The 25339-nt window shown below is 39.2% G+C and overlaps 2 protein-coding genes across 9 annotated transcripts in view; one reads left to right on the top strand and one right to left on the bottom strand.

Moving 5' to 3' along the window:
• LOC126210210 (protein piccolo-like) overlaps positions 1-15981 on the bottom strand; it is a 187158-nt gene extending 171177 nt beyond the window's left edge. Inside the window, exons 1-2 of one of the 3 annotated variants that reach the window (XM_049939390.1) lie at positions 15895-15952; positions 15667-15723 (exon numbers count right to left, since the gene is read on the bottom strand). The gene's annotated coding sequence lies outside the window, so the exon portion shown is untranslated. Of the gene's footprint in view, positions 1-15666 lie in introns of all 3 variants that reach the window. The other 2 variants (XM_049939392.1, XM_049939391.1) reach the window with 2 other exon arrangements.
• Positions 15932-25339, top strand: part of LOC126210211 (casein kinase II subunit beta-like) — a 66171-nt gene continuing 56763 nt past the window's right edge. For 2 of the 6 annotated variants that reach the window (XM_049939394.1, XM_049939393.1), the window contains exons 1-2: positions 16228-16365; positions 16746-16824. In XM_049939394.1, the coding sequence (XP_049795351.1) occupies positions 16340-16365; positions 16746-16824 (105 nt within the window). In that variant the 5' untranslated portion in view covers positions 16228-16339. Of the gene's footprint in view, positions 16089-16162; positions 16366-16745; positions 16825-25339 lie in introns of those variants that run through there. The other 4 variants (XM_049939396.1, XM_049939398.1, XM_049939395.1 and 1 more) reach the window with 4 other exon arrangements.

Here is a 25339-nt window from a genome sequence, read left to right as displayed (position 1 = left end):
CAAACGCCTAGGTGGAGACCAGAGAAGGCAAGGAGGAGAAGGCAAGGAGGAGAATGCAAGGAGGAGAAGGCAAGGGAAAGAGTAAGAAAGACGGTGAGATGGAGAAGAACAAAGAAAGGAACCAACCAAAGGAAGGAAGAAACCAGAAGAAGTGAAAAACCAAAATGACCGCAAATATAGGTCGTGGAACCGTCCGTCTCCGGACGCAGGTGCTAACTACCCCCTTGAGGGGGAGGGACTCCTTTTAGTCGCCTCATACGACAGGCAGGAATACCTCGGGCCTATTCTAACCCCCGGACCCGCAGGGGGAACCTGCATGGTGAAGAAGGTATCGGGTTTTATAGGACCATGCAACACACTGCCACTGCACCAAATTTTTTTTTTATTTTTTTTATTTTGGTGGTGGGGGGTGGGGGGGGGAGTGTTAAGGGCACTCAACTACTGAGGTCATTAGTGCCCAGTCACAATTGTTAGAGCACAGCCACTGCACCAATGTCCAGTGCCAATGGTCACATGCCCATATCGTTCGTTTTTGGCACATGCATGGGTCACTGGCTGTGGAGGCACATCGTCAGATTGTCAGGAGTGTTCGTTGCTCTATATATTCAGACACAATTGTACTCTGCCCAGAATTAAAGCCATAGGTTAGTTCCGCCACGAGTCCTGTTGTACCAGTCTGTCGCGCCTATGACGTTCGACATCTATGAGGAAGGGTGGCCACCCAACCCCATGATATCTGGACGTGGTTTCACCTCGGTTTCTCCACGTGTTGAGGACACTCACCACAGCATTTCTCGAACACCCAACAAGTTGTGCAGTTTCCGAAGTGCTTGTGCCTCGCCTCTGGGTCATCACAATCTGTTGTCGACCAAACTCTGATAGATTACGCGCCTTCCCCATTCTACATAGGGACAGCTCACTCACTGATACTACATGCACCATGCGTGTGTCTGACTAGCTGTTATTCCTCACCAGGTGATGCTGCTATAGCATGGGCAGGTTTATACTGATAGTAGGTGGGTGGTCATAATGTTCGGGGTGATCAGTTTATATTAACATTAGACCTCCATCCAAGACAATATGCTGCATGAATTTATGAAAAATGAGTGGTGGACTGAAATGTCTGTGATACTTCCTATGAGCAGAAGGATGCTTTAATAAGCTCTGTGCACTCACATGGACAAGCAAATTCATTTTACTGGCCATCATGTTGTGACAAGTCCAGGGTACCATAACAGCACATTACTGTAGTTATTCCAGCATCATCAGTGACATCATCTGGCTGGCAGTAAAGTTTTCCGTGACATTCTATAGCAAATTAATGAAGCCTGTAAAAAATCAAGTATCTTGAAGTAAATATAAACTTAGGATGAGGTTTGGTATCCTGTGTAAAGAAATCCTTATCAGGCTTGGGAACCTGTGGTACACAGATCACCTGTCTCTGACCTTTTTTTTCCAAAGAAAGAACAACAACAACAAGAAGAAACCAGCAGTGGTTAAGTTAGCAATACATTTACACAATTTTTCATCATTACACTAATGGTCCACAAAAACTGCAAAATGTGAGTACAAAATATGCTTAACTGTGAACCAAAGTTAAACTAGCACATCAATAACATTGCACAATAAACAGACACTCAAAATGCTCTGTAACATGAATTCTCTTGTAAATATGTCAGGCAGACAGCTGAGAACTTCACCAAAATTTACACACTGAGACAATGTTGTAAAGCTTGAAGGCAGTTTATAGGCTATGACTACCATGCCATGATCTTCAGTGTATCGGTAACATACAGTTGAATTTTTAAGTTTATCATCAGTTTGATTCTGTATTTATTACAGCAGAAAAACAGGTTGGAATACGCCATGATAAGTCATGACAAAAGACACCCATTTTATTATTATTAGGTTTTTGAGTCATTTGGACTGAATCTCGCTTCCTAGCCATTAGGACTATAGATATTACCTTCCCAAGAGAGAACTAAACAATTGTAGAACATAATAAATGATGTCACATTTGAGTACCAGTGGAATATGGGCATATTTTCAATGCACTTCCACTTTGCTTTAATTCTCAGAGCTTTACAGAAATCATTTTTACCACCACCACTACCACCATTTCACTTATTAGAACAACAAGTTTTACAAAGTTACATAGGCCCCCCTACTTTTGTTTGCTTCAAGAAATTATTGTTGGATATATTGTGTCTCAAAGTTACTAAAAACTCAGAGGTGCAGTACTGAAAGCTGTATTATGTGGTCAAACAAATAACTGTCCCTCTGCGAGTATTATACTGGTGAAAGTAAAACTTCATCCTGTTCACTGGGAACATATTCAGCAAAATATATTATTGTCATGTGAGAACTTTTTCCAAAATTAGGCTAATTGGCACGGAATGGCCCAATTACATGAAGAGAAAAATTAGCTGAACTTAGATGCTTAATCAGCTCAGTGCAATGTTTATTCCAGTTCAAGTTTTCCTCAATATGTAGGGCTACAGCCAAAAATTTGGAACATTTTACCCTATTTACTGCCTCCAAATGACATGCTACATGAATTGTTGGTGCTGAAGCAGTAATTTTACAGAACTAAATATAGGCTCTACAGTATTCACTTCTCCCTCTTCCCCCTTTCAAACTAAAGGGGAGTCCATTTTCAGAGAACAACTTAAGCCACTGTTTGAAAATCTATATTGACAGAGAGAAATACAGACTGTACTAAGATGTCGGGACCTGAGTTACGTTATAAGAAGGGTCATTCCATATCAAATCACCCAATAAAAAATAAATTTTACACCCACCTCCTTACATGTTCATGAAATTTGGCTCAAATGGTTCTAATACCACCCTAACAACACCTGCAATTTTTTTTTGTTGTATCTCTTATAGTTTTTTTTTTTAATAAATTTTTAAAGTTTTTATGTTTTGCGTTTTCTGAACCTTCGGAAATGGTAAATTTAATTTGCATTCAAAACTTTAAAATTGCTTATCTCAAAAACTCTTTTAGATAACATCATGAATTTTTGCAGCAAGTTTATTTATTATACATATTTGAAGATAAAAATGATACTATTAAAATATATTAATATTTTCTATGAATAAAATATATGGGAATTTTTTTTTTTTTTTTAAATAAGAATTGCAATATCTAGAGTCTCGGACCTGATAGAATGCTCAAATTTGTTTTAATTTACTCTTAAACATATAGGCTACTTGATAAAACAAAAATAATGATGGCTTTTTAACATGTTTATTAATTATAGTAGATTACATTAGAATTATGTACAAAGATAGTGTACTTACGACACTTATGTATAACCCAACTGATTGCTTGAAACATTGAATTTTTTGAGTAATTTTGTCTTTTTAATAAACATTAATGCTGATTCAAACTGTTTTTTCACTTCATCCAAGAACTTTCAGTTCTTTTGATACAGTCTTTTTTGAAGTAATACATTCTTCCAGTGCTGCTTGATTGAGGTGCGTCTACTACACAGACTATGTGCTCCAAAAGCACTATGCAAGAATCTTCTCTTTCAGGCCAATAAAATGATGTAGCTGGTCCTGGAGGATGTAGAAATAGAATTTCTGCATCTTCATCATCATTGAATATTGTTTTTACCAGTCCAAAGTACCAGTTACCATCATAATTTGCAGCCACATAGCTATTTATGGATGGTTCAACACGAACCCAATCAGAAGAATGGAAAGAAAAGACTGAGGCGGGTTTTACACTATCTGTAGTCCTTCTAACTTCAAGGTTGTTTGTTGGAAGTGGTTTGAAGTTATGAAAACTTCTTGTTCCAGGAATGGTTCGGGTTGCTGAAAAACGTTTTTCTAGTTTTAACCGTAGCAAATCAGCTTCTTTTTTGTCAATAAAGTGAAAATGAATGTTTTCAATATTTTTTTCACAAAACTTGTACACATCGATTGCTGTCATTATTTGTTCTTCGTCTGAAAGCTGTAGACTGGCTTCCTTTAAAATTCTTTTAATAGTTCCTCCTAGGTCATCACAAATTGACATCCCATGACTTGTTGTAAAAAAAGTGTGTTGGGCCTTCAAATTAAAGTCTCTCAAGTGTTCAGTCAAATTTTTAAAACTGTTTCTATTTTTGTACTGCCCAGCACAACCATCTGTAAAGTAGTGAACTGAGTCAATGTCAGTATGATGTAATGACAGCCACTTTGTAATTTCTTTTTGAACAAAGTTAACAAAACCAGTGTCATGTTCTTGGTCATCACTAATAAAACAGTGGTTGGAAACAAAAACATTGTTTTCCTCATTTCTTTGAAAAACTCGAACTGGGTGTAGAGTACAACCACCTCTATTCCAGTGGTTACTTTGGATCTCATTTTGTATAACAAAGGAATAATTTTCACTGAAATCCATCACAATAATTGCTGTTTTGGGTGGTGGGTCTTCTTTCAATCTTTTAAAGTCTGCTGATTGGGATTTTGCTATAAACGAGCACGGGGTGAGCTTTTCCAATGACCCAACCAATAAAGAAATGTAGTCTTCAACACTGATAGACTGTTTGATCATTTCTGCCCTGCCTGTGTTAACCCACTGACTGTTTACAATTTCTTCTTCTAAATCATAATCGTCACTTAGTTTTTTAGTTAAGTACTCAGTTAGTGCAGTATTTGCAGGACAGCTGTTGCAATGATGTAGCATGCAGTTTTGGTTTTCTGTGTTGCACACAAGCATCTTAATTAGGTCTTTATAAGATTCTTCAATTTTCACAGCATCCAGTAATAGTTTAACATTCTGGTGGATACTGCATACACATACAGTGTGTGTGCCTGCAGCACCAGCAAGGATACACCATTTAGGTCTCAAGAAACAAAATTTTGAAAATCCTACTTCTACCTCGGGATTCTCCTATTTGAAATAATAATAGAGTTCTCTCAAGTTACACAAAATGAGTCTTTTTTGCATGTACACATTTTCTTGAACACTTACTTTGTCTTTCGTTCCAGGTAGCACTCTGGAACTTTCATCCTTTTCATAAAAATCTGTTACAAGTCTTACTGTATTTTCAGAAAGAGTTTTACCTCTTTTTGGACCAGGAGTTTCCAAAATACCCTTTTCAGATTTTAGCTTTCTAGCTTGCCGCACCATGTACTCACTTACATTAAATTCTTTCATCACTTTATTTTGACTCCAAGAATCTGGAGCCAAGGTCAGAATCTGGATTTTTCTAGACCTCCCAACAGATGAAATCTTCTCTTTCATAAGAGAAATCATTACATCAAAATCCTTTGCTTTCTTAACCACACTTGTATCTTCTTCGTCATCATCAGAACTTGGTGCATCATATTTTAATGCTTTTGAAACTGCCTTTTTTTGCAGTCTTTTCAATACTGCTAACCTTCCTTTTAAAATAAGACCCTTTACTTTGTTCTGACAAGCCATGAAGCTTTATCGGTGTTAAACTTAAATTATCAAGAGCAATGTTTGTTTGTATGAGGGATTCATTTCTTGATTCCAATGATTCTAATTCAACCATCACTTCATCATCTGTTTCACTTTCATTGCCTTCAACTCTTAATTTTTCCTCACAAAAGTTACGGCATGTTGAGCAAAGCTTTTGTCCAGGTTTTATGCTAATATTTTTTGTCAGTAATTGTTTAGAAAGATCCAAGCCTACACTTCTCAACGATATTTTGATGGGCTTTTTGTGTTTTTTAGTGGGTCTACACATGTTGTTTGATACTTCAAAAACATTTAAAAAGTAGTAGCTGTGGTGTGAAAATATATTCTTAAATTCACACAGATTAATTCCAGATCGTAAGTGGATCAAATCTTTTTCTTCCTCAATCAATTCAGATACCGGTTGTAACTTTTTTGAAGGTGTGTAGGTTGTTTGGAAACAGTCAGATTTTTAAAATAACCCTACGCTACAGGTTTGAATATCTGACATACTGATTTCACTTTTGGTCTGATTACTGTTCTGGTTACTTTTATAGGATATTGGAAAAGAATCTCTGTAAACTAAGTAACAGTACTTACTGAAAGTTCGAATAGACTTAATAAAATACTATCCAAGCACTATTTAACACTGTAATAATTTTTTAACAAAACAAAATCCAAGCGTACATTGTTACTCCAAGAAGACAAAAACTTATTTTCGGTGTCTGAAGTCACTTGGTACTTTTTATTTTTAACATATAATTAGGCCTAATATTATTTTAAAAATTAGATAACTATTAAACAGGTTAAAAAGACAACATAATTTTTCTTTTATCTAATAGCCTATACAACTAAGGGTATTTTAAAACAAATTTGAGCTTTCTATCAGGTCTGAGACTCGTAGATATTGCAGTTTTTGTAAAACTAAACATCCGTTAGCTTAAAAAAAAAACCACTTTTAAATTTTTTTCATTTGGAAGATTTTAATATATCTTTATGGTAATTTTTTTAACATTTAGATATAATACACAAACTTATTCCAAAATTTCATACTGATATCTTGAGGATTCTTTAATATACAAATTTTTTTAGTTGTGAGGACACGTTTAAGTTACGATTTCCGACTGCTGAAACAACGCCAAATCTAAAAACTTAAAAAACTTTATATATATATATATATATATATATATATATATATATATATATATATATATATATATATATATATATATAAAACTATAAGAGATAGAGCAAAAAAAATTTTACAAGTGCTTTCAGGATGATAAAAGAAGTAATTGTACCAAGCTTCATCAAAATCTGACATGGTTGGTGTCAAGGCCTGGGTGACTTGACATGGAATGACCCAGAAGTAAGATGTTAAATGAGGAAGGAGGTGGTGCTACGGATGTCAGACAGGGTGGTGACAAGAACAGAGATGTGAGAGTAGGGTATAGATGAGACGGGGGCAATGGGGATTGTGAAAATGAAAGAAGAATTGGAAAGAAAGTGTCTGAGGGGTAAGGTGGTGTTGAAGTGGTTGAGGACAGTGTGGGGAAGGGACCAAGGCAGATTCAGACGACACTATTCCTCTAACACACCTCCTGCGTCCTACAATCCCTCTAGCCTCGTGTTCACACATTATGATCTTTCTGGAAACCAAAAATCTCCTCTGTGGGAATCAACACAGATTACACAAATAACGATCTTGTGAAATCCAGCTCGCTCTGTTCGGTCAATGGGACCCAGGATGCAGCAAACACTTGCTGTCTAGGGTGATGTCATGTTCCTTGTCCACGAGACCCATGAGGCAGTAAATGCCAGCATACTGGTTGATGACATGTTCCTTGACTTCGGAAAACTATCGCCTAATGAATGAAATACAAGCATACAAAATATCAAAGCAGCCTTGAGATTGCATTAAGAGTCTGGCAAACAGATCATATCAGTGCGGAGAAACCTTCATTTTTTTTTTCTTTTTATTTGCCCATCAAGTTCGAAATGTGGTGCTACAGAAGAATGCTGAAGATAAGGTGGGTAGATCACGTAACTAATGAGGAGGTATTGAATAGGATTGGGGAGAAGAGAAGTTTGTGGCACAACTTGACTAGAAGAAGGGATCGGTTGGTAGGACATGTTTTGAGGCATCAAGGGATCACAAATTTAGCATTGGAGGGCAGCGTGGAGGGTAAAAATCGTAGAGGGAGACCAAGAGATGAATACACTAAGCAGATTCAGAAGGATGTAGGTTGCAGTAGGTACTGGGAGATGAAGAAGCTTGCACAAGATTGAGTAGCATGGAGAGCTGCATCAAACCAGTCTCAGGACTGAAGACCACAACAACAACAACAACAACAACAACAACAACAAGTTCCATAGCACCAAATTGAGGAACAAATCTCCAAAATCATGGAATGTGTCAGTACATGAAATTACAACATAAAAGTAATAACACAAAAATAAAATGTTTATGAACCCGAAAAAGTAAATCCATAAGTAAACGCAATCAACAATACAAGAAGAATCAACTTAATTTTTCAAGGAACTCCTCGACAGAATAGAAGGAGTGACCAACAAGGAAACTCTTCAGTTCTGATTTGAACGCACATGGATTACTGCTAAGAGTTTTGAATTTGAGTGGTAGCTTATTGAAAATGGATGCAGCATTATACTGCACACCTTTCCGCACAAGAGTTAAGCACGTCTGATCCAAATGCATGATTGATTTCTGCCGAGTGTTAACTCAGTGAAAGCTGATTATTCTTGGGAATAAACTAATACTGGTAACAAGAAACGACAGTAAAGAAATGTATATAGAGCAGCCAATGTCAAAATACCCAGACTCGTGAACAGGGGTCGACCACTTATGGCCCGAACCGTCCATTTCTGAGCCAAAAATATCCTTTTTGTTGGAATTGTGTGAACAATATATTTCATGTGTGTCGGCGCAAAGTGCACTGTGTAAAATAGACCTCTTTAGCATTGTCTAACACTCTTTGTGTGTGCTAATTATTCTGTTGTGTTCGCTGTAAATTTTTTTGTTCTTGAATGTGCAAATATAGTTATTAGTAAAATGTCCTTTTTTTCTCCTTAATACTTATTCAGCTGCGCAAATTCCAATAGGTTATGGGCCCAGGCTGCATTTGGAATAAGTATATCAATAAAATAGTAGGGAGAAAGTATTGGCAAAGTTCCAATTTACGTGAAGTGCGAGTTATCCTTACAAGACAATCGCAATTTTTTTTCCGCATTATTTTTCAGTGTTCTTTACGGCAATAAAAAGCAAGTTACCTTTAAGAATGAGTGCGGCACAAATTCCACAAATTGAAAGACTTATAGGTCGCGAAAACTATGCAAAATGGAAGTTCGCAGTAGAAGCGTATTTACGTCTAGACGACCTATGGGACGTGGTAGATTGGACAATGAAATCCACAGATCAGAATTATTCAAATAAAGATAGGAAAGCAAAATCAAAATTGATATTACTGATTGATTCGGTGAATTATGTTCACGTTGAAAAAGCTGCTACAGCGAAAGAAGTCTGGGACAATTTACGAAGTGTATTCGAGGATGGTGGTCTTACGAGAAAAGTAGGATTATTACGCGAGTTAATTACCACTCGTCTGGACAAATGTAAGAGTGTAGACAAATATGTTAACAAAATAATAACCATGTCGAACCGACTGAGAAACATCAGATTCAAGATCGTTGACGAATGGATAGGAACATTGTTGTTGGCAGGACTGCCCGAAAGGTATGCACCTATGATTATGGGACTTGAAAGCTCAGGTATACCAATCACAGGCGACAGTGTTAAGGTGAAAATCCTGCAGGACGTTAAGAGTGCTCCAAGCTGTTGTACATTGGAGAAGGAAGGTGCGTCTGCTCTCTACTCAAAAAAAAACAAAAAGTAGAAACCGGTGAGGTGCTATAAATGTCAGAAGATGGGACATATTGCGTCTCAGTGCAAAGAAAAAGTAAGCCCAAGATCAGACACTCAGCAAAAGAGGTATGTTACTGATAGCCCAGAGAGAAGGACCAATAACAAAGGTAAGGCACTCTCATGTTTTTATTCTTTTGGTGGGATGAGTAATCGTGATATGGAATGGATTTTAGACTCAGGTGCATCTGTGCATATTGTTAAAGATAAATCACTTCTTTATGACATCAAAGATAAGACTCATATGGGAATATCTACTGTTGATGGCAACAAGCTCCAGTGTCACCTGGCTGGGAAACTAGATCTACATGTAAGTGTAAATGGTGAATCAGATATGGTTACAGCATACAATGTTCATTATGTGAAAAATGTGGCAACTAACCTGCTGTCTGTAGGGGAAATTGTCAAGAAAGGAAATACAGTCATTTTTGACATGCAGGGTGCAAGAGTAATCAGTGAAAGTGGTGAAGTTATAGCTACAGCAAGTAACGAAAGGGGTATTTGTAAGTTGGATACCATTGAAAGTAAACATAAAAATGTTAGTGATTCAGTATATTCAGCAGAAGGCTTTTTATGGCACCGGAGGCTTGGACATCTAAATAGAAAGAGTATGTCTATAATAAAGGATATGGTAAAGGGAATACAGAATTTTAGTGTGTCCAAGGATCCTTGTGAGACATGTATAAAGGGAAAACAAGCAAGGTTACCCTTCCAGACTAAAAAGAGTAAATCCACAGAAGTCTTACAGTTAATCTACATAGATGTATGTGGCAAGATGGAGTGTGAATCCATAGGTGGGAGTAATTATTTTCTTACGTTTATTGATGATTACTCACGATATACTCATGTTTATTTTCTTAGTTCTGAAGACCAAGTGAGAGATATCTTTGAGGAATATTGCAATATGGTTGAAAGGTGGACAGGAAAGAAGATCAAGATCATCAGGTCTGATAATGGGAGAAAATATATTAACCAGAAATTGAAGAAACTTCTGGCAGAAAAGGGAATCAGGCATCAAACTACCATAAGGTACAGCCCATCTCAAAATGGTGTTGCTGAGAGGGCTAATAGGACCATTGTTGAGAAAGCAAGAAGCATGATGACTGACGCTGTATTATCCAAAGATTTTTGGGCAGAGGCGGTGTCAACAGCTGTATATTTGAACAATAGATCACCTACAAAAGCATTAAAGAATAGAACCCCTTATGAGATATGGATAGGAAAGAAACCTGATCTAAGCAATATAAGGGTTTTTGGGTGTGACGCAATGGCACATATTCCAAAACAGCTAAGAGGAAAATGGGATCCGAAAGCTAAAAGTATATTTTTGTGGGCTATTGTGAAAATTCAAAGGGCTACCAATTAATGGATCCATTGACTAAAAAGATTGTCACAAGTAGAGATGTAATATTCTTTGAAAATAGAAAGGACTCAAAAGAGAGCAAAACCACTAAGTCAACTGCACCTAGTTCAGAAGGTGAAACCTTGTGTGAGGAAATAGAAAGTGATGAAGAGGAAGACGACAGCCAAGGACAAATGGATACAATTTATGATGACAATGAGTTAGAGGATGAAAAAAATGAAGAAAAAATGTAAGGCTTTCTTCTCGTGTACCAAAACCGAAGGAATATCCGGATTTTGAAATGTATACAGCACAGTCTTTTAATGATGAGCCAAGAACAGCAGAAGAAGCAATGAGTGGCCCAAACTCTCAAGAATGGAAAGAAGCGATGAAGAGAGAATTAGAATCTTTATATCAGAACGAAACCTTTGAATGGGTAGATATGCCAGGAGATAAGAAACCACTGCAGGCAAGATGGGTATTCAATTTGAAGAACCCTGAAAGCTCATCACCAAAATACAAAGCAAGACTTGTGGTAAAAGGATATTCACAAAAACAAGGAGTAGATTACGAAGAAACTTTTTCACCTGTAGTCAAGTATGCATCATTGAGATCTTTTAGCCTTGGCAGTAAAACGAAATTTAATAATTCATCATATGGATGTTAAAACAGCATATTTAAATGGGAAATTGGAGGAGGAGATGTATGTCATTCCACCAAGGGAAGCCATAAAAAACCAGATCAGAAAGTAAAAAGATTTGGCATTTGAGAAAAAGTATTTATGGACTATCTGTGCACAGAAGACATGTTAGCTGACCTTCTGACCAAACCCTTGGAAAGGGAGAAGTTTGAGAAGATTGTGGGACTATTTGGTTTATCTTGTGGAAGCAACACACAAAATATAAGTTCAAGGAGGGGTGTTGGAATTGTGTGAACAATATATTTCGTGTGTGTCGGCACAAAGTACACTGTGTAAAATAGACCTCTTTGGCATTGTCTAACACTCTTTGTGTGCGCTAATTATTCTGTTGTGTTCGCTGTAAATTTTTTTGTTCTTGAATGTGCAAATATAGTTAATAGTAAAATGTCCTTTTTTTCTCCTCAATACTTATTCAGCTGCGCAAATTCCAACACTTTTAGAATGGGAAGAATTACCCCAAAATATAATACAATACGATATAAATGAATGAAAATAAGCAAAGTAGACTAATTTCATGTCGAACGATCACTCACTTCAGATACCATTCAAATAGTAAAAATGGCAGCACTAAGTCTCTGAACAAGATTCTGAACGTGGGCTTTCCACGACAGTTTACTATCTATCTGAACACCTAGAAATTTGAACTGTTGAGTTTCGCTAATCATATGCCCATTTTGTGAGATTAAAATGTCAGGTTTTGTTGAATTGCACGTTAGAAACTGTAAAAACTGAGTCTTACTGTGATTTAGCATTAGTTTATTTTCTACAAGCCATGAACTTCGGTCATGAACTGCACTATTTGAAACCAAGCCAATGCTGCATACAACATCCTTTACAAACAAGCTAGTGTCATCAGCAAACAGAAATATTTTAGAGTTACTTGTAATACTAGAGGGCATATCATTTATATAAATAAGAAACAGGAGTGGCCCCAACACTGATCGCCGGGGCACCCCCCACTTGACCATACCCTCAGACCTCACATCACAGCCATTCTAAACACTGAATAATGATCGTTTGCTGTCTGTTGCTAAAGTAAGAGGTGAACCAATTGTGAGCTACTCCCAGTATTCCGTAATGGTCCATCTTCTGGAGCAATATTTTAGGGTCGACGGAAGCGACCGATCCCACCCGTTGGCTTTGACCTGTGACGTAAGGCTGTTGTGGTGTGTAACGTCACGGAGTTTAGTTTGTGAGAGTGGCGGGTTTGTAGGTGTCGTTTTGATGTGGTCGTTGGTGCTCTCTTGTGGTATGTTTTGTGTGTTGTGAGTTAGGTGATATTTTTGGTTTAGTTTGTGGCGTGTTTATAGGTGGCTATTGTTGCGGTCGGTGGTTCTCTCTGGTGGTGTGTTTACAGTAGCGCGTTATGTGGTATATGGGGTTCATTTGCGTGGTAGCATTACACATGTGTAGTATCGGTGGTGACGGGGCTTTCAGCGGAATATTTTTCGACGAGTTAATGATTTTGGTTTTGATATGACACGTTATTGTTTTTTTTCTGTTCATTGTGTGTGAATTTTGGTAAATTGCTTTGTTTATGCCTTTAGTAGGTATGGGTATGACTTGACAAGGTCAACAGTTCTTTGTTGTCGAGGATGATGGGGGACAGTGCGTTGTCTCTAATAAAATTTCTTCAGCTATTCGGCCTGTTGGTTGAAGTTGTGAAGTGTTCAGTGTGTCGTGAAGAAATGAGGCTTACTAAAGTTCCGGCATCTCTGACTAGGGACGGCTATATGTGGAGATGTCGTAAGGATAACAGGTCAAGAGAAGTGTTCGACTCCAATATTGATTTTCTAGGTGTTTTTTTTTTTTTTTTTTTTTTTTTTTTTTTTTTTTTTTTTTTTTTTTTTTTTTTTTGTAGGATTAAGTGTGGTGGTGGCGTCGAAATTTTTGAGATTTATAGTGTGGTATCGGTTGTTTCTGTTGATCTATATAGGACAAGGGAAGTGATCAATTCCAGTGGATTGTGTGTGTAGTGGAATTTGGGAAGTTTGTGGGATCTTGTTATTTTAGTGTTTTTGTCATTTGGTGTAGTGGAATGTGTTTATATTTAGTTTGTCCCCACCAAAAAACCCTCAATTTCTCACACTTGTCCTGTTAGTTTGATTAGGTTTTATATGGAAGGCGTGTGTGTGTTGGTTTTTCGATGTATTTTCGTGTCTGTTGTCATGTTTATATAATGACGTCATATGCGCCACATTGGAGTCGTAGTGGATGGCAGTTTCCGCCATATTTGTGACGTCATGGGCCAAAGCAGACACGTGGAATCTGACACTTCCGTATTTCCATATTTTGTGATCAACACAATCAAATGCCTTAGTTAAAACAAAAAATATGCCCAGGCTTCCAAACCTTTTGTTTAACCCATCCAGTACCTCACAGAGAAAAGAAAATATAGCATTTTCCGTTGTTAAACAACTTCTGGAGCCGAACTGTACATCTGATAGCAAATTGTGTGATATAAAATGGTCAATTATCCTTGCATACACAGCCTTTTCAATAACTTTAGCAAACACTGATGGAGTAGAAATAGGTCTAAAATTATCTACATTATCCCTTTCTCCCTTCACTACTGAGTACTTTAATCGTTCAGGAAACTTATCATTCCTAAAGGAAAAATTACAAACATTGCTAAATACAGGGCTAACATGGGCAGAACAGTACTTTAATATTCTGCTAGGCGTGCCATCACAACCATGAGAGTCATTAGTCTTCAGTGATTTAATTATTGTCTCAATCTCCCCATTGTCTGTATCACAGAGGAGTATTTCAGTCATCAATCTTGGAAAGGCATTTGCCAAGAAAGTTATACGATTCCCTGTAGAAACTAAAATTTTTATTTAATTCACCAGTAACACTCAGAAAATAATTGTTAAATACTGCACATACATCTGATTTATCAGTAACAGAAATATTTTTACTACAAACTGACTTTATATCATCAACCTTGTAACTTCAAGTGTCCAGCAAGGGTATGTTCATAGGATCATTACTGTTAAAAAAGATACAAAAGATCTAACAAATAATATCAGACACTCCAAGAGACTATTAGCAAACAATGCTGTTGTATGTAGAGAAGTCTCAAAACAAGGAAATTGTAGATGAATGCATGAAAACTTGCAGTGAACCGACACTTGATGCAGACATTGGCAGCTAATCAATAACAAACATAAAAAAAGCTGTAACATGAAGCACATAAATTGGTGGAAAGATTTTGTTATATGATTGCTGAACAGTTACTGTAAGCAATCACACCCATCACATAACTTATCTGGGAAAAAGTGTGCCACGCAATTTACAGTTGAATGACTACATAAAACTAATCATAAGGATAGCCGACAGATTTAGTGGAAACATTTTCAGGAAGTGCGGTCCTCACACAGATAGCTAACAAAATCCTCATTTGAGCAATACTAGACTATTGCTTGTCACTCTGGGTCCCTTACCAGACAGGACTGATACAGCAAATAGAGAAGATCCAAAGAGCAGCAGCATGTTTTATAACAGGTTCCTACAGTAAGCACAAACACATCAAGGAGATGCTCATCCAGATTCACTTGCCGCTACAAGAGAAGCATTTTGCTTCACTACGTTGCTTCGAAACATCACATTTACCTCATGAAAGAGCAAAATTCTAAAATTTTGCACAATCTCATAGTAAAGTTAACAACACACCAATGAGTAGAGATGGTGAGCCATCGAATGGCACATTAACAAGGGCTGGCTCTCTCTCTCTCTCTCTCTCTCTCTCTCTCTCTCTCTCTCTCTCCCTCCCACCCCCCACCCCCCTACACACACACACACACACACACACACACACACACACACACACACACACAAATGCGCGCGCGCGAGAGTAAACTATTTTTTTTTTTTTTTTTTACGTTTGCTCATATGACACATACAATACAAAACCTAATTATCTGTAATTTTTATCAGCACATATAATTAGTGTCAGGAACAAAAGGTGTGAGTCCAACAAACAAGAAAATGGTTCACAACAGTCAAAGTTTCTCTATTTGCATTCGGACATACGGCACTTTTTTAACCCAGAATCCACCGTAAACAGATGCCACTGTTCGTTCACAAAAATAAATGTTATACACTTTGGTGATGGTTACGCAAGAAATTAGTTCACAATTCACTCTAAAATTACGGCGATCTCCCGATGAAAGCTGTTAGATAAATAACAATGGCCAGTTCTCTCAAATCATGTGCTTAAGAGCAGAATGCACAATTAAACAACGACATACAATATGACTCCTGTTACTTACTCTCTTCAATCAGCAAATCTGGTCTATTTCTTCACCACAACGTACATATGAGAACATCTACGAATAAAACAAATACACACACGTAGTCATCGCTACGGACTCCACCATAAACATTCTGCTACTTTATCAGTTTCAACAGTAATTTCAACGTAGTGGTTAACAGTTACATTGCACTACAGACAGTTATATTTCCATTTATTTACTAGTTTGCTTGAAACTGTGACAAACCTCTTAACTAGTCACCAACAACACAAATAATCATCGGCATAATCTTGGTTTCGACATTGTACACACCAAAGATGGCTTTCGTTTCCAAGGGATTTCAATAACTTCCCTATTTGACTGTGGAAACAAGGGAAAAAGTGTTGCCAGGGGAGTAAAAAGTTTAAGTGGTTTACAGAAGATTTTAAAATTTACTGTAGGTATGCTTCATATCGATGCTTTTCATACTCAGTTGCGCTAAAATATGTACGGCGGTAAGTTTGACACAGCAGTACTGAAATCAGAGGTAAATGGTAAGTTGGCTCATTGAAAGCCCTGATCAAGTGAGGCTAATCGCGGCAGAAGTTGGTGAGAGGTTGATTTAAGTTCTTAGTTTATTGCTGTTAAGTTGCTTCATGCTGCTTTAAAATTGTTTATTGTTGTCCGTTGATAATCAAGTATTATACGATTAATGGTAATGGCACGAGCGACCTCAAGGTTTGCAATTTGCCCTTTTATTGATATTAATAACTTTGAACATATGATTATGGCATTCGAAACCAGCTATGTTTTGACCATCAGAGGACATTAGTATGATTTGAAAGGTCTGCATTTTATGCATGTAGTACACAGAGGATGACATGTATATCTAGAACTACGTGTTTGCTTTAAAAATAGTTGTTTTTCACTGTAAGGATTCGTAACCAATAGACAAGCAAAATAAAGAATGTGAGGAACCGTTTCAAATCAATTAAAAAGAATATTTTGGCTAATATGATAGAATTGGACAAACACTATAACATTGTATGCTTCGGTTCATATAAAATTACGGTCGTTGAAATAAGCTAGTAACAGGTATTATATATTAACAATTTCAGACACAAAATGAGCAGTTCTGAGGAGGTTTCATGGATCACCTGGTTCTGCAGCCAACGTGGGAACGAATTCTTCTGTGAGGTTAGTGAGGTAGAAATTCTAATTCGCCGTGTTACACTAAGTCTGCATATTTCTTTTAGATATTTACTTTTCTGTGCGCAACTCTTGAGACTAAAGCGGTAACTCAGTATTAATAACTGAACAGTGCACGATAAGGATAAATAAACGAGCTTAAGATTCATAACAGATTCTAATCCTCTCGTACATTTTGTTTATTTCTTAATTAATGCATACATAATCAGTAGATAATCGGCCTATGGATATGTCATCATAACCCGTAACTGGTACACCTATAAATTGTAACACATAAGGTACATCTGGGTCCTCGGGACCCACCCAAGTTTTGAGTATATTTTGGTAAAAAAAACACATTTAAATGAAATTTAAATATGAAACTTTTATTAATGTTTTGTTACTAATGTTTTAAAACCACATTCCTCATTTATGGTCATACCTTAAAGATGTTACAAAAAAGGACAATAAACTGCATAAAATACGAAATGTGAAAAATATACTTTTGGAAAGTCCTGCACATCAGTTACAAATAGTAAGATAGACAACTGAAACTTCACGTTTAAACACAAAATGTACTATGCTTCACAACAGTAAGCCAGAAGAAAAGTTCAAAATCAATATAAAAATTTCTGCAGGCACAACTTTTGGATAAATTTTAGTACATTTCTCAGCTAAATGACTATGTGATCTTTGAAAATAGCAGAAATTATGACAAAATATTAGGTTTCAATTATACAGCATCTTCACCAGTCCATTTCAGTTATTTCATTCATCCAGACTACCGAAACAGTTTGGACATAAAGCAGTGGAACATTCCAAACATAATGGTGTTCGACATCTGGCACACGCCCGGGATGCTTTCCTGTCTTTTTTAGATGGGCACACTGAGCATCTTTTCCTCTTCGATTTAGTAGCACCAGCTTCACTGTGAACCTGGGATGTTCCTGATGCCTTGGAGGGGGTCATGCCTAGAATATCACAAATGGAATTTCGGATATCTTTTCTCAAAAATGGAGAATCCAATCTTCTTTTCATACAATCACTTATGAGTTGTGTACCTAGTTCAATGAGGAATTCTCTGCGTGTCACATCATCAGTATCTTCTTTCCCATGGTACAAAACAAAAGCATTTACACCTGCTATATCTAGCATAGTGTAGAAGACTGCCATAGGCCACCGCCTTGTTCTTCTAGAAGTCGTGTAATTATGCGTCTTTTCGTCAAGTGCGTCAACTCCACCTTTTGTTTTATTGTAGTCATGGATTATTTCAGGCTTATTTTCCACCATACATTCTCCATGGTGCATTGTCGATATCAGGTTGACAACCTTGTTCTTTTTGGGGACGTGTGAAAGTATTGTTACAGAACCAGAGTATCCGTAGATTGAAGAAGACACATTTCTGCCCTTTGCTGTTGAAAAGCTTGGTGGTAGCTCAGCCTTGTTCTTTCTCATGGTGCCAATATAAGTCAAATTACAGTTCGACAACTCATTGACCAACTCCACACTTGAGAACCAGTTGTCCCCTGTCACATTTCTGTTACTTCCCTTGATTGGTTCAACCAACCGCATGACAACAGCTGTTGGTAAGAGGACACGGCGCGGGATGGCTACAGCTGATTTTCCCGAATATATCTCTGCATTCAAACAGTAGTGCATTTTGGCATCAGCTAGAATAAATATTTTTATACCGTATTTCCGTGGCTTGGATGGAATGTACATCCTAAATGGACATCTACCACGGAATCCTACAAGCATTTCGTCAACAGTGACGTACTCTCCGACTGAATAGTTTTCTTGACAAGCTTCTATCAATGAATTGAAGAGCCAAGAGATGTGGTACAGTTTATCTGTGAGTTTCCTTGCGTCACGGGTTGCTGCATCATCAAAACGAAGGCAACGTAATAAAAACAGCAAACGTTTCAAGGGCATAGTTGCCCTAAAAATTGGTCTACCAGTGCCGTTTGTAGCATATAAACCATTCAGATCTTCGTTGTTTGACTTGAAGGCTCCCCACAAATAACAAAGACCTATGACAGCTTTTATTTCAGTACTGTCTGTTAGATTTGAAAAAGAATTCTTTTTTGACTCAGGTGGCAATGACATAATCTTTTCATTGGTTCTGAGTACTACCTCTGCAATCATTTCTTTGCTGAAAAGTAGTTCCCAAAATGCTAGAGGGGTCTTTTCTGTTACCTGTCTAGCTGCATTACGTATGCCAGGAAAGTGAATTGGAGCAATGATGTTGGTTTGAGAGGTTCTTCCACGTATGCTGGGTGTTGTTGACCACTTGAATCTGTTTCTTCCATAGATATAATTAGTTCCAGATTGTTCGTTGTTACTGTCTCCATCATCACTTTCATCACTTCCAGTTTCATGTTCACTAATTTCATAGTCACTGTCGCTTCCACTTATGTCTTCAATATCACTGTCCAATGGTTCGTTCAGATTATCTGTAGTATCTTCCTCGCTCATTTTTCTGAAGCACTACACCGTAAATCCAAGATACCGGAAATAATGCCACGAAAAGAAAACTTTCACTAACGGTACACCTGGGTCCACGGGACCCGATCACCTTTATAGAAACAAAACTAACAAAGAAACGCCTGCAACAATGTTGTGGGCTGGTAGCCAGTTGATTGTTAGGAGAGTACAGGGAGAGGGAAGTCAGTGCTACCACACACATCACGGAGCTGGAAAAAAGAAATTTCGCTCGGGTCCCTGGGACCCAGGTGTACCAGTTACGGGTTAAATCATCTCATCTTCATTTTTCCTTTTTATTTGTAAGTATGCATTGTTAACAAGTATGACAATGTGTGCATTAAAAGTTTTTTTTTTTTAATTATGAACGTGTAATTAGTACCTTGTGAATGAAGATAAGGTAAAGTCCAAGTGATAAGTTAGATCAACAGGTAAGAGAAACATGAATATTACTGATGCCTGGCAATGTTGGTGTATGCCTAACAGAAGTCGGCCCTATCTAAATGTCCAGGGGTTTCAAAAATACTTTCATAAACCTTGGTAACATGTTCCAAATGTTCAAATGTGTGTGAATTCCAAAGGGACCAAACTGCTAAGATCATTGGTTCCGGAATATGTTCCATATGCCAAAACATGAATAATGTTTATATACACATAAAGTGAAAAACACTTCGTTTTTGAGTTGTTAAAGTAATGAAAGTTGACTTTCAACGGATTCCAAGTACGCAATCCAACAACTTTACCTATACTATGTGACTAAGTGTGTCAGGACACCTGGCTGAAAATGACTTAAAAGTTTGTGGCGCCCTCCATTGGTAATGTTGGAATTCAATATGGTGTTGCCTTATCCTTAGCATTGATGACAGCTTTCACTCTCACAGGCATACGCTCAGTCAGGTGCTGGAAGGTTTCTTGGGGAATAGCAGCCCATTCTTCACGGAGTGCTGCGCTAAGGAGAGATATCAATGTTGGTAGGTGAGGCCTGGCACGAAGTCTGCATTCCAAAACATTCCAAAGGTGTTCTATAGGATGCAGGCCAGTCCATTACAGGGATGTCATTGTTGTGTAACCACGCATAAGACATCTATGTAGGCCTGTGCGGTGATAGTGTCACGCAAAGGGGTGCTAGCCTCCTCCATGAAAAACATGTCCACACCATAACACCACCGCCTCCGAATTTTACTGTTGGCACTACACACGCTGGCAGATGACGTTCACCGAGCATTCACCATACCCACAGCCTGCCATCGGATCGCCACATTGTGTACCGTGATTAGTCAACTACACAACGTTTTTCCATTGTTGAATCATCCAATTTTAATGCTCCTTACACCAAGCGGGTCATCGTTTGGCATTTATCACCATGATGCGTGGCTTATGAGCAGCCGCTCAATCATGAAATCAAAGGTTTCTCACCTCCTACCTAACTGTCATAGTACTCGCAGTGGAGCCTGGTGCAGTTTGGAATTCCTGTGTGATGGTTGGGATAAATATGTCTATTACGACCCTCTTCAACTGTTGGCCGTCCCTATCAGTCAACAGACGAGGTCAGCCTGTACGCTTTTGTGCTGTACGTGTCCCTTCGTGTTTCCACTTCACAACCATATCAGAAACAGTGCACCTAGGGATGTTTAGGAGTTGGAAATCTTGCGTACTGTATGACACAAGTGATAACCAGTCACCTGACCACGTTCGAAGTCCATGAGCTCTGCAGAGTGCCCCATTCTGCTCTCTCACGATGTCTAATGACTACAGAGATCTCTGATATCGAGTACCTGGCAGTAGTTGGCAGCCCAATGCACATAATATGAAAACGTATGTTTTTTTGGGGGTGTACGGATACTTTTGATCACCTAGTGTATCTATGCACTTGTTTGACTCTCTGTATCGTAGATGGCGTTGTGTTGCCAGGGAGAGTTATTTATATTTGTATGTCTTCATGTCCTTTGTGTACATCTACTATAGGTGGTTAGTGAACTGGAAGTATTTTGTTCAAATATGGCAGAATATTCATTTTATATACTACCCTTATGACTGGTAATGGATTTGAGGCTGTGCAGTTGTATCAGACAGCATTCCCAGGCCAAAGACAACTGCCATCCTACATTTGGTCCTGTGTATCTTTATGTAGCCAAGGCAGGATCAGAAAAATAGTGTGAAAATTGATTACTAGATGGTGCTGTATGTCTCAGAATATGTACATGAAAACACCTGTCATGCACACGACCCATTGAAGTTGATATAAACACTCTGGGTACATGGCTTTTCATCCTTTAGTGTCTGCAACTTTCTCTATGACTGTCTCAATGCAGGATCGTGCTCTGCTTGTAATGCTGTATTACAAGAATGATGGCTGTGCACAAGTCACTCTGCAGAGGTTCCAGACACTGCAGTGTTTGAAGAAAGGTGTTGGTCCGAAGACTGCCATGAGTCTGGAGAAAATGATTTGGAAATTCGAAAAGACGGGTTCTTTTGGTGTGCAACCTGGTAGAGGAAGGAAAGGAATTGATTTGATGTCAGTGGAAGCAGTGGCCACAGCAATGCAGGAGGAAACTAGTGGTGGTGTGCCAATGTGTAGCGCACAGAGAATTGCCTGAACATTGGACATACCTGTGAGCACAGTGTGTGAAATCCTACAAAACATCCTCCTTTGCTATCCATTCGAAATTACCCATGTGCACAAGTTGCTTCCTGTTGACCTGCCAGCAAGAGAGACCTTTGTTTTAGACTTTCTTGCCTGCATGGAAGTGGACAGTGATTGGCCATGGCAGATGTTGTAGACAGACAAAGCCCACTTCCATCTGACAGCGAGCCTTGAACAGCCGCTGGTGAAGTATCAGTGCAGCAGCAGTGCAGTAGCGAGTCGCATATTTAGCTTTCATATTTGTTTTGTAGTTTGATTCTTAATTTCTTTCCGAGAGTTTGTGCGCTTGCATATTTAATTACATAAAATCCTTGCATATTCTCGTATTTGAGAGGAGTAATATTGCTTATTGATAGCCGAAGAGTATAAATTGGCGGAGTCATTAAAGATTAGCAGTAGGATGGTTAGTGTGTGTGTGTGTGTGTGTGTGTGTGTGTGTGTGTGTGTGTGTGTGTGTGTGGGCGCAGGAGGAACTGGCCGCGGTTCGCGAGCAGCTGAGCGTGCTGTTGGCCATGGTCAGCCGCCTTCAGTCTGCTGCCTCGAGGTGCAGCGACGGCGGAGGGTCTGGCGTGTTGCTTGAGACACCCCCAGGTGTAACTTGCTGCATCCGCTGACTCAGCCGCCGAGGCACCTTCTAATGTACCCTGCGCATTGGGGCCGCCCTCACCTCAGGGTGAGTGGCGGACTGCAACACGTTCGCGTTGCTCGAGGCAGAGGGCCAATGTGAAGGCTGGCTGGCTGGCCTCGCCTGTTCATCCTGTCAGTGGGCAGGTGGCCACTCCTTCAGTAGGGCTCTAGCAGGCATACGGGGGCAAAGGCTTGCTGGTTATTGGTAGCTCCAACGTTAGGCGGGTGATGGAGCCCCTTAGGGAAATAGCGTACAGGGTTGGAAAGAAATCCAACATGCACTCGGTTTGTCTGCTGGGGGGCCTCATCCAAAATGTGGAGGTGGCCTTGCCTGCGGATATTGAGCGTACGGGGTGCAGTAAAGTAGTTGCTCACGTTGCCACCAATGATGCCTGTCGCTTGGGTTCTGAGGCGATCCTCAGTTCGTACAGACAGCTGGCTGATTTGGTGAAGACCGCTGACCTCGGACGTGGGGTGCAAGCAGAGCTCTCTATTTGCAGCATCATTCCCAGAGTGGATCGGGGTCCTTTGATTTGGAGCCGAGTGGAGGGTCTCAACCAGAGGCTTCGTCGACTCTGTGACGGTCTTGGCTGCAAATTTCTAGACTTGCGCTATTGGGTGGGGAATTGTAGGACACCCCTAGATAGGTCAGGGGTGCACTACACAAAGGAAGTGGCTACTCGGGTAGCAGAGTACTTGTGGTGTGCACATGGGGGTTTTTTAGGCTAGGCAATAGTGCGAGGTGTCCTGATGAACAATCATCAGTCGACGTGGAGGCAGGGAAATCAGGACGTGCTCAGTGTAAAGACACTTAAGCTATCAAGATATTAGCAGTAAATTTTCAGAGTGTTCGGAATAAAGTTCCAGAATGTACTGCCCTCCAGGAAGCGTGTGGCGCCCAAATTATTCTCGGGGCTGAGACCTGGCTGAACTCTGAGATAGGAAGTTCTGAAATATTTAGTGAGGGTTGGAACGTGTATCGGAAAGACAGATTAGACACCGTAGAAGGTGGTGTCATCATTGCAGTTGACAAAAATATTGTGTCTACTGAGGTCGAAGTAGAGTGTGATTGTGAAGTTATCTGGACACGTTTAACAGGGCTAGGGGAAATACAGTTAATTGTGGGGTGTTATTACCGGCCACCAGGTTCCACTGTGACAGTTCTAGAATCATTCAAAGGGAGTCTACATTCTGTATCGCAGAAGTACCCGGATCATGCTATATTAGTCGGAGGCGACTTCAACCTACCTAGTATAGACTGGGATGTCTATGGATTCATTACAGGTGGTACAGACAAGCTGTCGTGTGAATTACTTTTGAACACATTATCAGAAAACTGTCTTGAGCAGCTAAATAGACAGCCAACGCGTAATGGAAATATTTTAGATCTGGTAGCCCCGAACAGAGCAGACCTCATCGACGGTGTCAGTGTTGAGACAGGGATTAGTGATCATGATGATGTCATTACGACTATGGTTACGAAAGTTAAAAAGTCAGTCAAGAAGGCTAGGAGAGTATTCTTACTAGGAAGAGCAGATAAGCAGTTGTTAGCATCCCACTTAGTAAATGAATCGACTTCATTTACTTCTCGTACGATGGACATGGTAGAATTATGGGCAAATTTTAAACACATTGTAAATCACGCATTGGACAAGTATGTGGCGAAAAAGTGGGTTACAGACGGAAAAGACCCACCATGGTTTAACAGCGCAATTCGGAGAATGCTCAGGAAGCAAAGGCGGTTGCACTCGCGGTACAAGAAAGATCGGGAGAATGAGGACAGGCAAAAGTTTGTAGAGATTCGTGCTGCTGTAACAAGAGCGATGTGCGAAGCATACAACCACTACCACCGTTATACCTTAGCAAAAGATCTTGCTGAAAACCCAAGGAAATTCTGGTCTCACATAAAATCGGTAAGCGGGTGGAAGGCTTCCATCCAGGCACTCACCAATCAGTCTGGCCTGGCAACGGAAGACAGCAAAACGAAAGCTGAAATTTTAGATTTAGCATTTGAGAAATCTTTCACGTAGGAGGATCGTACAAACATACTGTGGTTTGAGTCTCGTACAGATTCCCGTATGGAGGCCATCGTGATAGATATCCCTGGGGTTGTGAAGCAGCTGAATGGGTTGAAAAAAAATAAATCGCCAGGTCCTGATGGGATTCCAATTCAGTTTTACAGAGTACTCTACTGCACTGGCTTCTTACTTAGCTTGCATTTATCGCAAATCTCTTGCCCAACGTAAAGTCCCGAGCGACTGGAAAAAAGCGCAGGTGATGCCTGTATATAAGAAGGGTAGAAGGACAGATCCTCAAAATTATAGACCAATATCCTTAACATCAGTTTGTTGCAGGGTTCTCGAACATATTCTCAGTTCGAATATAATGAATTTCCTTGAGACAGAGAAGTTGCTGTCCATGCATCAGCACGGCTTTAGAAAGCATCGCTCCTGTGAAACGCAACTCACCCTTTTTTCACACGATACCTTGTGAACCATGGATGAAGGGTATAAGACAGATGCCATATTCCTTGACTTCCGGAAAGCGTTTGACTCGGTGCCCCCCTGCAGACTCCTAACTAAGATACAAGCATATGGGATTGTCTCCCAAGTATGTGAGTGGCTCAAAGACTTCTTAAATAATAGAACCCAGTACGTTGTCCTCGATGGTGAGTGTTCATCGGAGGTGAGGGTATCATCTGGAGTGCCCCAGGGAAGTGTGGTAGGTCTGCTGTTGTTTTCTATCTACATAAATGATCTTTTGAATAGAGTG

This window comes from Schistocerca nitens, chromosome 10, assembly GCF_023898315.1.
Source record: "Schistocerca nitens isolate TAMUIC-IGC-003100 chromosome 10, iqSchNite1.1, whole genome shotgun sequence".
NCBI lineage: Eukaryota > Metazoa > Arthropoda > Insecta > Orthoptera > Acrididae > Schistocerca > Schistocerca nitens.
This window is presented reverse-complemented; position numbering and strand designations above follow the sequence as displayed.